Raw genomic sequence first — 15373 nt, forward strand, 5'->3', positions numbered from 1 at the left:
TGACCTCTCGAAAGCGCTCCGCTCCCTGGGTGGCCACTCCCACCGTTCTTCGCCGACCGTGGGTCACCGTCCTCTTGTTAGCGACGTGTCCTGCCAGCGATCGAGACAAAGACAAAAAAACACAAAGAACTCCAAGCATGCGGAATATTCCGGCGTGTAATCCTGACCGACTCCCCATGCCGCTTGCCGATGTTCCCTGCCCGAGCCTCACTTCTCCAAAAACCCTCTTGCGAAAACAGCAGTGAATCAAACTTTGACCTTTGACCCCGATTACATTTGCATGCCACCACTGGACACGTGAACCAGTGGACTCGCCCAACGCCGTATCACCAGATCCACCCACGAACAACATAAGCAAATTAAAACAGTTGTTATTTTTTTTGTTTCACCGTGTGGTGTAAGTGGACCGGCAAGGTTTCATTTTTTTGTGTCGAGGTTGGTGGGTGGTCAAGTGGACAGCAACAGGAGTATATTATTAGGTTCCTTTGGCTCCTCGCGCCATTCTTACACCGCAAGGGCTATGGCGAAAGCGCCGTGATTAACGGACATGGTCTGCAGTTGGAAAACCCAGGAGTAGCCTGGTGAATATCAGAAACTTTGCCGACGAATGAGTGAAGCGGGCAGTGCCGTGTGCTACAGTATGTGATCCATGGTTTGAGACGTAGGCTCGAGTGGAGATTCAGACTTACATAGACACCCATAGATTCACATCGCAACCCACAGACAGGTAGCCTTATTTTCACATTGACACCCAGGGATTAGCATGAAGACCCAAAGAATTACAGAAACTCGCAGGCTTAAACGCTGGGTGAGCCAGCGGATGGGCTTCTAGAGTAGCCTGACGAATATCTGGAACGTTTGCCGATGAATGATTGAAGCGGTCATTGGGCGTTGCAGCACGGTCCGTGGTTTGGACTCTCCTCAAGCATCCGTCGGTGTAGGAGGAGACAGCCGTGTGTCTGAGCCCCAGCCCCACCGTCTCTGTCTATTTAAGGCGTCGTCACAGAGATGCGGCTTTACTTCTTCACTGTGCGCCTGTCTCTCCCCATATGTCTCTTTACGGTCTGTGTTCCATCACTCTCTTAAATTTCACACTTAACTTACAATTTAGCAATCTTTGAAATAGCGTAATCTACCAGACCATGCGTTAATTGTGTTTTGACCGACCGTCTGTGTTGCTTTATATAGTTTCCAAATTTTGCTAAACCCTGTTTGATTTGGTGTGCTCCGTCTCTCTCTGTGTCCCCTGGTGTGTCTGTGTTAATTCCCTCTACTTAAGGTCTGTATATATCTGCGGTTATGTGTTTCCTCTCTCTGAAAATTAGCTCTTCAAGACCTGATGATGATTGCTTGTGTTGCAATCGAAACGTCGTATGCTATTATACAATTTTATTTTTGTATTATTTCTACGTGACTTTATCGAAAAAAAAACAAAGAGCCGTGTGTCTGTCATGCGACGTTCCCGGAGGGACTCGGTGCAGAGCGGTGTTTTGCACGCAAATGAAATCAAGCGGGTGGGCAGAAATAAGGGTCCCCTTTTGTGCGGCAGTGATATTTTTAATCCGAGTTCGTGGCCCGCCGCCTAATGACGGGAGGCTCAGGGAAAAAAACAAGAGGGCATTAACCCGCTCACACATTGGAACACTCATCCAGGCACTCAAAATAATTAAGCATCACCTTTTACCCAAATCGCTGATGGCGCCTACGCAGTAAATGGTGCCTTTTTACAATTGTGAAGCTTGTTCGCGGTCGTGCTGTACAGATGTCCGATGTGAGCGCCAAGACTCATCGGGACGGTTTGGCCAATTACACTCGTAATTGTTTGGAATAGGAGAGGAAAGTGGGGTACCTGGAGAAAACCCATACACATACGAGGGGATAACGCTCCAAGCTATGCACAGATAGGATTACTTACTGCACTGCCATCTCCTGGTCACATCGGAAGCCAGCGCGTTCGGGAGTTTCACACATTTGTGTGATCCACCAACCCCCGCCTATTAACCAACATGCGCCCCCTTACACAAAGATAAAACCACAACATATACCAGACCAAACAAGGTCGACGCAACAGTAGAAAATGCACTAAAATTGTCTAACAGTGGCGAGATGTTAATTACCACGCCTGGTATACAGGAGGTCGTGTGTTCGATCACGACCCTGACGCCTGCTGTGTATTTGGAGTTTGCGTGTCTCTCTCTCCCCGTGGTGGCGTGGATTTTTCTCCAGGTCCTCCGGTTTTTCCCTCCACATTTAGAATCAACATCACGCGTTTGGAGTATTTGGCTGCTACAATTGTCCACGTGATGATGAGCCCACTTCGTTGAGCCATCACGTGTGGTTGGGTCCCTTCTGAAAAAAGAGCTGCACACCTCCGTGGGCCTTACCTCGTAAAATAAAAAAAAAATAGTATAAAGAAATATTTGAAACTTTCAACAAAAATACAAGAGACATAGTTCCGGGGTCGGTACACATCCGGCTAGTGACCGGCACGTGCACGTATAATCGTAGTGATCCCCAGCTGTGATCTATAAAGTGGGAAAAGGAGAGAAAAAAGGAAAAGGGAGAATGAAAACACGGAGAAAAATGTAAAAAAAATGGGCATGGCAGGGAGAGATGGGGCTATTGTCAGATTAGGAATAGATCAACGAGAGGGGATCAAGTCCTCCTGTAGCCACGAGTGATCCCTGCGACATAACCCCAAGTGGTTTAGTTTATTTTGTTTAACGAGGTAAGAGCTCAGAGACCAGGATAGTCTCATTTGCAAGAGTGACCTTGGGTGGGGTTGGCGATGATTGCCAAGTATAATCAGTGTCGCAGTGATGATGATGTCACATGGAGGAATAGGTAAATTTTACAGATTGGCTTTAAATTCTGATAACCAGTCAAGAGCTATGCACGAGTTCATTTCAGAGACGTTTCGGGGCAATGAGTACCGGTGGATAGGTGTTCACGACCAGATGTTCCATAGTTTTGAAGTTAGATATCTATCACACTTGCACTATTAAGTGTCCTTGCGTCTCCATGCAAAACGCCGTCAGCAGCATCCTTGTGGTGTTCTCGTGCGGTTCAAAGAAAAAAAACTGAACAGAACTGCATTTACTCGAAGGATGAAACACATGCAAGGGAAGCTAAATTCGATGATTGAGATTGCGAAATGCCATCAGACGATAGAGTAATGCGCCTCGGACGTTCCGCTATCTGGGCGAAATTGCCTAAGCTCTGGTTGATGCACAACATACAAAACATATTTTTACATAAAACAAGGCAACAAATGGACCGAGGACCTCACAGATATTGGACCAGCTTGACATTTATTACAAAAGTATGCACATAAACATTCAAATAACCAACACAAACATGGATAATGTACATGTGAACAAGGCCAAAGTAAAAAAAAAACGGCCATAAATATAACCAAGATTGAATGTAGTTTCACATTTCAATAACAAATAAATGATACTGCGTATGTTTCTGCAATTGTGCTCTATGGACCTCCGACGTTGGGGCCGTACTGCATGCTGTTTGACACGATGACTGACGTTTCGCTCCACGTGCTGGCAACTTCTCCAGGAATTGAATTACTTCGTTGTGACCCCCTCTTCTGAGCTCATCATCATCCATTATCTATCCACCGCTGGATGAAGACCTCCCTAAGCAGTCGCCATCTCTCGTGGTCTTGACACTACACCTCTCTGAAAGATGCTGTCAGCACGTGCAGGGAAACATCGGACACAATACCGAACAAAACGCGGTACAACCCGTAAACACGTCGGAAAACACATCAATGACGTTGACCCGATAGTTGCGTTTTTAAAAAGCTGTCACCATGCCCAGTCGATGGCTCGTTTTGGTTAAGCCGCTTAATGAATAAAAGCTGATCCATGTACAGCTTACGTTTATGGTGTGAGCACTGCGAAATTGTGTTGTTTTTCACACGATCTAAAGACCTGCACTTTTCCTCTTACACTCTGAATTCCAGAAACACTAATCTTACAGTTTTCCATAAAAGTAGGATATCGGTAAAACAAAGCAAAAAATACACACATTCAATTACACAAACAAGCAAAACTACGATTTCACGGTCGCTTGGAGGACAGCAGGCCTTTTGCCGGACCTCCTGGGAACAGGTTGTGTATTTACGGTCCTAAACCAGGCATCAGTCATTAATGTGGCTTCAGAAAGTGCTGGGCGATGGCTGTAATCCCTGTCATCACGGCTATCCCACTGGATGGGTGGCCGCTAATTAATAGCGAGCAAAAAGTCTTGAGTGCAGACAGTCACGTAGGCTATGTATCAACAGCTGTGAACACTGCATTTGTTGTACTGTTTGACGACAAAATATAATTGTTTCATAAAATACAAACGCATTGACGCAGCTGAATTCTTCGTCTAAAGCTGCTTAACTAAGACTTTGCATGTGTACGCATTCCAAGGAAGCTTTGTATAAATGTAATATTCCATAATGCTGTTATATTGCATAATTACTGGAATAAAATAATGCAAATGTTGACAAGGTACGCTGCCGGTAAAATATTTTAGTTTATACCATCGTGGCGTCATCGGGTTTTTAAATAGGTTTAAAAAAAAATCAAACAAGTGCTTTGTTGTTCATGGTAGGCCACTGCGGTTCAGCTTTCACCTCCTCTGCCACTACTTTGTCCCGTTTCATGCGGGACCGGTCGCCAATTAACGATGACAAACGCAGACGGCATCTCGCAGGACGAGAGTAAACACAACTGCTCTCCGACCCGCGAGGTACGCCTGTGCCGTCAGGTGTTTGTCGCACGGGGTTGTGTGGTGGTGGTGGTGGTGGCCTTTTTGTGCCGGTGTTCGTGACGGCCGTGGTGGCGGTGGCGGAGGGGGGGAGGTCGGAGCACGTGGGGTGGCTCGATGCTTAGCATTCACCAGCAATGCCCTAACGAGAGATCAAACAGAGAAGACGGAGCAATTTACGGACGTGGCCACTGCACAAATAACAGGTCAATAGAAGGCGAACACCACGGGGCATCTCATTCATTGCGCATTCGTGCATTTATCCACATGTAATCCATGTGCCGAGGTCAAAATGTGTACCTATACTAGTTTATATATATTCGTGCATTACGTACGCAACAATGCATGTCAAATTTAGAATCATTTACAGCCCTTTCTCAACCCATTGCTGGTTGAAAGCTCTCCCCCCCCCCCAACTCACCCCATGAAGTGTCAGTCGTGCAGGTTGTCTTACCATACTTCATTACACCGGTCAGCACAGGTTCAGACATCACTCACCACTGATGTCAGCCATGGTCGGGCATGAGGGCCAGGTGGTGCATTGCACTAATCGCCGCACCACCATGCCACGCCACAAAATGTAATTCTTTTAGTTGGCAGATACGTCATCATAACACCATAATTTAATTGAACTGCCATATGGTTGCAATTAAGATACGTGCGCTCACGAGGTACGGACAAAATGAACGCGTGTGGCTCAATGAGATGCTGCGGCGCGTCTGGACAGTCAATGTTGACGATCACCTGGGGCCGTCTTCTAATCACGCCCATTGAGCAGCATGCGCGAGAGCTCCTGGTCCGACATGGCGACGTCGGAGCACAGGCCCATGGCTTGGCTCAGGTGCACGGCGAGCAGGTGTTTGCACTGGAAAGAGGAGCGGGAAGCAACAATGGAAACCCACACGGAGAAACGAGACGGCAATGGTGAAATAAACACGGCATTACCACGGCAGTGAGTACCGTTTCTATTCCTCTATACATCATCATCATCATCACTGCTGCGATTACAAGCCACAAAGAATGAAAAGCCATCGCAAAGGACCTTGGCTAAGAAGCTTCACCAGTGTAATGTTACAAGTGTTTTCATCTCCAGATCAATTAGTAAACGAATATCCAACCCTTCAATACCTGATTATACAATTATCGCGCCCACCCCCAGGTCACTCTTGCAAATGAGACTATCCTGGTCTCTTGAGCTCTCACCTCATTAAAAAAATAAACCAAACCGCTCGGCGCTCTGTCGCAGGGATCACTAGTGGCTACAGGAGGACTAGATCCCCTCTCGTTCATCTATTCCTGATCCGCCAATACCCCCATCTCCTCCTGCCATGCTATTTTCTTCACTTCTATTATCCTCCGTTATGCGTTTTTTTGGGGGGCTGCGGCGAGTGCTGTTCGTCACAATATCAGACGTTTCGCTCCATGTGCTGCGCGCTTGTGAGTGTCACATCAAACATCCTGCACAAACAACGCATGGTGCGGCCCCGAAAATACATTGGAGAACACAGAATTTATTACTGAACACAAAAAAGTTAGTCGGAATGGTAATTGGTCTTGTCGACAGTCCCGACCTTGGTAAATTCCACATTACTGTAGTGGGGGCCAGTCTTCGTATAGGAGGACCACCGATGACTTCCCAATGCCGTGAAATTGACACAGCGGTTGTTAGGAAATCCGTAGATTAAATCTGAAATTGCAGATTTTATCAGATGGAGCCGATGGCGAGGTGGGTCGTAACCTGCCCATATCAGCGTTGGTTTCATTATGCGCGGCATAAGATCGGATCTTTGCAGTGGGAGCGCTCACTTGTGTTCAGTCAGTCTGAGTGGAAATCTGATAAAAGTACGAGTGCCAATTTAGAAATGCGTGCGCTAGTTGTCCACCGCAAAGCATTTCACAGATACCCGTGTGACATTGCCTTCGTGGCGTTCAGCAGCATGGAAGCACATTAAAGTGGATAATACGATAATATGTTATTGCTGCGTGTTTTGCTTCCCATATTCCAAAGAGGGTCTTTTTTTAAATTTGGAAAATCTAAAATGAAGAGTGACATAATGAGTTTGCTGCCACTTAAACAAAAATGTCACACGAGTCTGAAATAAGTACCTGGGGTTGTTTACACAAGAAGATGAGTATATACAAGGCGGGTTATTTAAAGTCTTGGGGAACTCAGACGAGGCTTTCATGGGTGAATGGAGGTCAATTATTATTTTTAAAAGGTAAATACATAACCAAACAAACTTACAGACCCATGACGAGGACCGACAACATAACCAAAACAAAATAATTACCGATAGTTTTATCTCCAGGGTTCAGTAAGAAACACTGCCGAACTTCCGCTATAATGGCGGGGTTCACAGTTTGACGGAATGAGCAAAGAGCTCACTTTGGTGAGGGCACACCCAGGGGCCGTGTCGCAAGACATAGATAACATGTCGTAATGCCTACTTGTACAGATCGCTGACAGGCCACAGGGGGTATTCTGACACTGCGTAAATATACAGTCCTTTCGAGCGTTAACTTTCAACGAGGACAAGCTGTGTGAATTCTGCTGTTGATTAGCTTTGGCATGGGCGTGGCGGGATGAAAGACCTTGTCCGAGCAGTTTTGCTTCGTGCTGCCGTGGTGTAGTCGAATAAGAAAGTTTACCGGTGCCTCCGCAGCGATTAAAATCTCACACAGTCACGCATTAAAATTTGTGCTCAGCGTCCGTTTACTCTATTGCGAGAGATATTTCAGCCAGGCGGCATGGCAATGCGATTTTGAGTTAAAATTTAACGCTCAGGTGCGAGGTCGTTAAATCTTTGTCCTAATGGAGGTGGGAGGTTATCACGGTGAAAATAAAAAAAGAGGCTGAGAAGGTAACACGAGAGGGAGGGGCTGGTGTCAAAACAGAAACAAAAAATATCCCAAGTGTGCAGTATGTAGAGTTCGTGAGAATGTGGTAGGATTTAGACAAGTTATAAATCCGACTTGCATTCTATAGCGCGGATGTTGTTATTTAAACGTTACTGTGATCCTACTCCATCTCATGACAATGCCAATAGCGCAATCGAGATTAAGTTAAGGAAACCGACCAAAAACTTAAAAATAAAATGGGCAAAAAAAAACTCAACACATATTTGTATCAAATAAATTACGTGACGCCTGATCAGTAGCCAAAGGACTACATTTTCTAAAGTAATCTGATTTCCGGATTAAATTACCAGTTTTAGTCACCACCATTGAACTGCCACAACCAGACACGTTCGCACGCACAGCACCACACTGCGTGCACTCCGGAACATTTGCAATCTGAAAGACACACATGACTCGCGGGCGGGCGGGCGGGCGGCTGGCTTGTCCCCATTGAAACTCTCTCTGGCAGCTGTTGCAACGTGGGTTCTTTGTGGCTGCTTGTATTATTTCGTGTAATTTGTTCCCCGTCGCATCCGACTATTTGCGCGGCACGTTGATACGCGGTTGCGTTTCGACGGCGTCATTTGTTATCTCGAAAGTAATGCTGCAAAAAAAAGGTATGAATCACCGTTGTCCTACAGGCACTGGTAATTAGATACAAAATATATATTATATATTGCTATGAACCAGGCAAACCCGAGTATGATTCCCAGTCAGGGCTTACGTTATTCTTATCAATTATTGCGGAAAGTAATTTTAGGAATGAGCGTTTAGCCACAGCTTACGTATTGACGCCATAAAAATATAAATAGCCGCATGAGGTCACACGCCAATGAACCCCATCGCTAAAATGACCCGTTTTCATTTTATCTTCCAAATCTGTTTGGAAAACGAGTTAATAGCCAGCGTAACCGTTAATGCTATCGTGGACCACACACGAAGCACGTGGGAAGAGGAGGAAGCTGATGTGCTGTGGTTGACAAGCATGGGTGGTGGGCGTGGAAAGAGGATTGATTCAACCTAAAGCCATCGTCGTCCGTCACTCTTTCTTCGGCCAGGTGGCTCAGCGGTTGAGCGAGCGGCTCACAATCGGAAGGCTGCGAGTTTAAATCGTTTTTTGGTGTTGACTCAGCCCATCATCTTTATAGGGGTGATAAATTAAGTACCACTTTCTGGGGAAATCAACAGTGGTTCCCCTTTTAGAGACCTCCCCACCATAGAAATGTGGAATTTCCACACTGGTTCAGTGCTGTAAAAATGAGATAAGCACCAATACCTCAATGCTCGTTTGAGCACTGTGACTTTTGCAATCTTCCAGCAAGGTAACATTTGCGGATTTAGCGACACCGCTGGATGACGGGCAGTCACGGACAGTGCAAAATGTACGCTCGGGATTCAAATCGGCACGGCAATAAATTAGCGCTTAATTGACACTCGGTCGTGGCGCAATTAAATATAAATTTCTGTGGATGCGATATGTTACATGTCAATAAAACAGAACGCGGGGCATGCCTGACTTTCTGGAACTGCAAGCGACTGTCCGAATATTTAAAAACCAATGCGCACTTCATCCTCCCTTGCTTGTATCACACACTCGCACTTACAGCCAAATATGAAGTTACGGTGTTAAAGTTATACTCTCGTATATAATGAGTTTTGTGTAACTGTATATGTGGGTGATCAGCACCTGTAATTAACTACAACTATCTGATGCAAATAAGACTATACTGGTCTATTCAGTTTCCACCTGGTTAAACAATATAAACGAAACTAAATGTGCTGGAAAAGTCAGTGCCAGAAGAACAATGACCATGTGCTTTTTACACCATATTTTGCGTCTTGTTCGAAAAGTATAGGTTTCCATCCTGCACTATTATCCTCTTGTGTTGGGTCTTTCTAGCCATTGACAAACTTGCTCATTCCACATGACAGAGCAAGACCACCGAAGGAAAATAGTTTGTCCCCCATTATTTGTACACGCCCAAGTCTGCGTTTTTGTATCTTTCGCACATAATTACACAGGGATGCACACAACTATTACAGCAATTTGAAGTTATCACCAAAACAGAGCAATAACCGTTATTGCGGAAGTATATTGTACATCATTGGGTCTTTTAAAATAGAGATCGACCTCAGTTTGACAGTCACGATCAGACATATTTTTTGAATAACATGCTATAAAGCGTGCTATAAAATGGCTTTTTCGCATTGCATACAAAACAATATTACAAAAGCGAGTGTGGCTGTGTTCACCGTTACTCGCACGTGATAGCACAATCTATGGAAAACGCCTCCTGAAATTAACGGAGCCAAGTTGTCAGGTGTCGCACCAAAATATCACCTTTCTTCCCCTCCCCGCACCACCGAGCTCATTGAATGTGACCCGCTAGAACTAATCTGTAACATGAAACCTGCCTTCTGCCGAACGTTTTCTGCACACCGCTGTGTAAAAAAACAATAATAGAGAACAACAACCTTTCCGTGGCCCTCGGTGGTTTCGGTGGGAGCTGGCTGCTGGGGATTTACGAGCGCTTTTTGGGGGAAGGTCAGCACAAAGGTCCTGCCTAGGAAGCGGCGCAGTTGGGTCGCTTCTTGTTGCCGTCTCAGAACGAACCAACGGAAAAAGCTATGACGCATCTACCACGGCAAACAACAAAAATTGCTGGCGTTTCTAAAGTCAATAACCGCCACCCCTCCCCCGCCGCCCCCCCCCGTTAAATGTCAGTCTCTCCCAGGCGTGGTGCGGACATCAGGAGGGGACGAGCGGGCAAGCGAAGGCAATCCCCGGCCCTGAGTCTGCCGTGCGGTAACCGCATGTCGCTCATTTTTCCTCACCGATCAATGGCCTGCGCGCCTCCTTCAGCATTTACGCTAAGCCCTGACCGTAAATGAGAGGGACAGAGACACTGATAGATAAGGCCAGTTGCGAGGCCACGGAACGATCGAGCGACGCCCGCGGTCGGTGTGGCAGTGCCGTTTGTGTGACGTGACGATGGTGCAAAGTTTACGATCCGGCCCGTTGAACCACAAATGAAGCGCACGCCTCCGGCGATGGCCCATGCAGGGGATGTAATGATTCGTCGCTGAGCGAATTAATCAGGCGCGTTTGCCACAACAACTGAATCGATTAGTTCATTCAACTTGCACTTTTAATCACAATTTTGACAGGAACTTGAATTACGTGTGAATGTAGTGTGTATACATATGCAAACGATAAATATTGCATTCTCTGGGTTATAAAACTCTCCAGAGAGAAAGAAGCACCCCAAATTTGTCCTTGGTGTCAATAAAATTGTACATATTTGATCATAAATACACACCTAAGAGATTGTAAGATGCACTCCCAACTTTTGATTTTATTTACGCAGAAAAAATGTCTCATTCTCCAGAAAAAATGAAATCTATATATAGAAAAGGGAAATTTGTGAATATGTGTGTCTGTTCAAAATGTTTAGCATACTTCCCGACATGGAACAAACTTGAAAATTTGGCATGTGGGTACTTTCCAGACTGTACACCATGCAAAATTTATAAAAATAGACTCGTATCTTTTTTTTTTGGGGGGGGGGGGAAGGGCGCACTAATGGATATATTTTGCACGGCAAGTGAGCTGTGACGTCACATCTGTCATGTCACCCGCATGCGGAAGCGTCACGCAGTGTGTCTGCTGATGTCACGCATCTCCCCCCCCCCAACCCTCTGCGAGTAAAGTGCCATACAAATGTGTTGCAGGTCTAAGGCGTTCTTCGCGCAGCATTGCTTTATTATTTGAGTAGTTTACTGCCGTACACACCCTGAAAGTTGTGCGTGTCTGCAGCAAGCGCGTGTATGTGTACCTATGGACGCGCGCGATTTTGTGTGTGGGGGGAGCGGTAGTGTAGTGGTTAGCGCGCTGCGCTACGAACCCGGCGACCCGAGTTCGATTCCCGCTCACGGCCACCACCGGTGACGATTATTTGAACCGGTCCTGGGCCTCCCCTAGGTCGACTCAGCCTCAAACGAGTAACTCGTGTGGTGTGTGAACATCGCCACTGAGGGGACAAAGGCGGCCGGGCGTGGTGAATCAAAGTCCCGGGCGAAGCCGGGTAGGAAAGCTAGTACTTTATACAGTGAGGGGAAAAAAGTATTTGATCCCCTGCTGATTTTGTACGTTTGCCCACTGACAAAGAAATGATCAGTATATAATTTTAATGGTAGGGTTATTTGAACAGTGAGAGACAGAATAACAACAAAATCCAGAAAAACGCATGCAAAACATGACTTAGTACTTGGTGGCAAAACCCTTGTTGGCAATCACAGAGGTCAGACGTTTCTTGTAGTTGGCCACCAGGTTTGCACACATCTCAGGAGGGATTTTGTCCCACTCCTCTTTGCAGATCTTCTCCAAGTCATTAAGGCTTCGAGGCTGACGTTTGGCAACTCGAACCTTCAGCTCCCTCCACAGATTTTCTATGGGATTAAGGTCTGGAGAGTGGCTAGGCCACTCCAGGACCTTAATGTGCTTCTTCTTGAGCCACTCCTTTGTTGCCTTGGTCGAGTGTTTTGGCTCATTGTCATGCTGGAATACCCATCAACGACCCATTTTCAATGCCCTGGCTGAGGGAAGGAGGTTCTCACCCAAGATTTGACGGTACATGGCCCTGTCCATCGTCCTTTTGATGCGGTGAAGTTGTCCTGTCCCCTTAGCAGAAAAATACCCCCAAAGCATAATGTTTTCACCTCCATGTTTGACGGTGGGGATGGTGTTCTTGGGGTCATAGGCAACATTCCTCCTCCTCCAAACACGGCGAGTTGAGTTGATGCCAAAGAGCTCCAATTTGGTCTCATCTGACCACAACACTTTCACCCAGTTGTCCTCTGAATCATTCGGCCGTTAATTGGCAAACTTCAGACGGGCATGTATATGTGCTTTCTTGAGCAGGGGGACCTTGCGGGCGCTGCAGGATTTCAGTCCTTCACGACGTAGTGTGTTACCAATTGTTTTCTTGGTGACTATGGTCCCAGCTGCTTTGAGATCATTGACAAGATCCTCCCGTGTAGTTCTGGGCTGATTCCTCACCGTTCTCATGATCATTGCAACTCCACGAGGTGAGATCTTGCATGGAGCCTCAGGCCGAGGGAGATTGAGAGTTATTTTGCGTTTCTTCCATTTGCGAATAATCGCACCAAATGTTGTCACTTTCTCACCAAGCTGCTTGGCAATGGTCTTGTAGCCCATTCCAGCCTTGTGTAGGTCTACAATCTTGTCCCTGACATCCTTGGAGAGCTCTTTGGTCTTGGCCATGGTGGAGAGTTTGGAATCTGATTGATTGCTTCTGTGGACAGGTGTCTTTTCTACAGGTAACAAGCTGAGATTAGGATCACTCCCTTTAAGAGTGTGCTCCTAATCTCAGCTCGTTACCTGTATAAAAGACACCTGGGAGCCAGAAATATGACTGAGAGGGGGTCAAATACGTATTTCCCTCATTAAAATGCAAATCAATTTATAACATTTTTGACATGAGTTTTTCTGGATTTTTTTGTTGTTAGTCTGTCTCTCACTGTTCAAATAAACCTACCGTTAAAATTATAGACTGATCATTTCTTTGTCAGTGGGCAAACGTACAAAATCAGCAGGGGATAAAATACTTTTTCCCTCACTGTATATCTAGTGAAGCAACCTGACATTTTGTCGAACACGTTCAACTGTTAATAGTAAAATTATTAGGAGGTTGCTATTGGACAAGAGTAACCAAGAGGAAAGGAAGGAATGGAAAACAATCGAGGGATCCTTTGTCCAGCAGTGGGAAGTTCCAGGATGACAACAACGAACAACGACCCCATAACAACAGTGCAGACACATTTGTAAGTGCGCCTTTGAGGGTGTGACAAGAGGGCAAATACATTTCTCGAAACAGAATTGTAACTTCAAAGTATGTGGCCAAAGATCTGCACAATGTTAATAGCTGGCATTGATGGATCGCTTAACACGTCGAACTGTTAATGCTCAAGTGGGACCCGAATTTGCGCAAAAAAAAATCTCCACTCCCTCCAGTAGGTGAATTCTCAAAGTACAGTACCGTCTAAGACTAGTGAGGTCGATTTTAATGATTGCATCACGTGGTGCTGCGAAGAGACGAAGATGCATTTAAAAGGGCTATGGAGCAGCAAAAGGTGCAGGGCGGAAAGAGTAGAGCAGACCGAGATAGAGAGTCGTGGTGAAATGGGATACGAGGAGCACGGATGTGATGAGAGAAGAGGTACAGAATCGCAGTAGGTGATGTAAGCAGCCGATCCTTTGCAGATTTTATCAATGAAGATGTAAATATACGGGTCTGTACGTCAATATATACGTGAATCTATGGGTCTGTTTGTAAAGTTATGGATCATATAAGCGCATGCGAGACTATATGCATTTATGTAGAGGGAGCAGTAGTGTAGTGGTTAGGACGCTGTGCTACAAACCCGGCGACCCGAGTTCGATTTCTACTCACGACTAACATCAGTGACGATTATTTGACAGTCCTGGGCCTCCCCTAGGTCGACTCAGCCTCAAATGAGTGCCTGGTGTGGTGTGGAAACATCGCCACTGGGGAGATAAAGGGGGGCCGGGCGTGGTGCTGGCCACCCACCCCTCTTGTGCGCCGTGCCAGCCTTCCTTAGGTGCTCGCTAAAAGCACTTGCCCCAACGGACGGTTAAGGCTATACGGTAGACTCTTTACCTTTGTATCTATGTAAGCCTATGGTTCATGTAAGTGTATTTCAGTTCATTGGTCTCTGTAAGTCTATGGATCACAATGTAAGGCTCATCGTGGATGTCACTAGAGATACTGAATAACAAAATATCCGAGCAGCTGGCCCCATGCAATACTGGAATGGGACTTTTGCCTGAGAAAAATAAGATGAATGTTTGGCACTGTGGAGGATAAGTGTGTGCGTTTGCCTGCATTCCTTATATTATTAGCATTCTGTAGACACAACACATGCAGATTAAAGTCTGCAAAGGGCAACAATAGCCACCACCACTGTAACTAACAGAAACAAAAATCAACACAATGCCTGGCAATGTTGGTGAATGTAAACGAATAAAAATGAGGCTGCAAAATAAATTAAACACACGCACGAATAATGCAATCTTACCAGGCGAGGTTCAAAGGGACACTCTCTCGGTCCCCTGAGAGTGCTGACTTCAGCCGCGTTGCATGCGCTCATTTTCCCAGCGTATACGAACAATCTAAACAGCTTAACATGTGTAGCCACTTCCACAGGCGGTAACGACGCAAAGCATCGCATTATTGAAATGTCATGGTGACAAGCGGTACGTCGCAGCAGCAACAGCAGCCTACAGGACGTGGGGTTTCGTTACTGTCTCCCAAAGTCCCCTGATTGCACTTTAATGTGGCCGAGACCGTTTACAAAATGTGCCGGCTCGTGAAAACCGAGCCTCACATTAAAATGATGATTACATTGTGTTACATATCGTATAGGCTTCGAATGAACTAGGACCCATTCCACGCCTGGAAAGAAAGCATTGGGCAGTTCAACCAACATGGTTCAAGGAAGCATGATTCTGCCGATAACCATTATTATTATTCTCTCTTTGGTTCTTTCGGTAAAGTCACGTAGAAAGAGAAAATAATAAATTAAATAGCATACGACGTTTCGATTGCAACACAAGCAATCATCATCAGGTACAAGTGAAAGAGAAAACAAACCTAGTAAA

General features: G+C 45.9%; 1 protein-coding gene across 19 annotated transcripts in view; it reads right to left on the reverse strand.

Moving 5' to 3' along the window:
* Window positions 1–3292: 3292 nt before the first annotated feature.
* ZSWIM7 (zinc finger SWIM-type containing 7) overlaps window positions 3293–15373 on the reverse strand; it is a 41114-nt gene continuing 29033 nt past the window's right edge. For 18 of the 19 annotated variants that reach the window (XM_032967776.2, XM_076072604.1, XM_032967768.2 and 15 more), the window contains one exon: window positions 3293–5638. In XM_032967776.2, coding sequence (XP_032823667.1) covers window positions 5531–5638 — 108 coding nt within the window. In that variant the 3' untranslated portion in view covers window positions 3293–5530. The remainder of the gene's footprint in view (window positions 5639–15373) is intronic. The other variant, XM_032967764.2, reaches the window with a different exon arrangement.

The sequence above is a fragment of the Petromyzon marinus genome, chromosome 38 (genome assembly GCF_048934315.1).
Source record: "Petromyzon marinus isolate PM22_M1 ecotype Great Lakes invasive population chromosome 38, UKy_Petmar_22M1.pri1.0, whole genome shotgun sequence".
Lineage (NCBI taxonomy): Eukaryota > Metazoa > Chordata > Hyperoartia > Petromyzontiformes > Petromyzontidae > Petromyzon > Petromyzon marinus.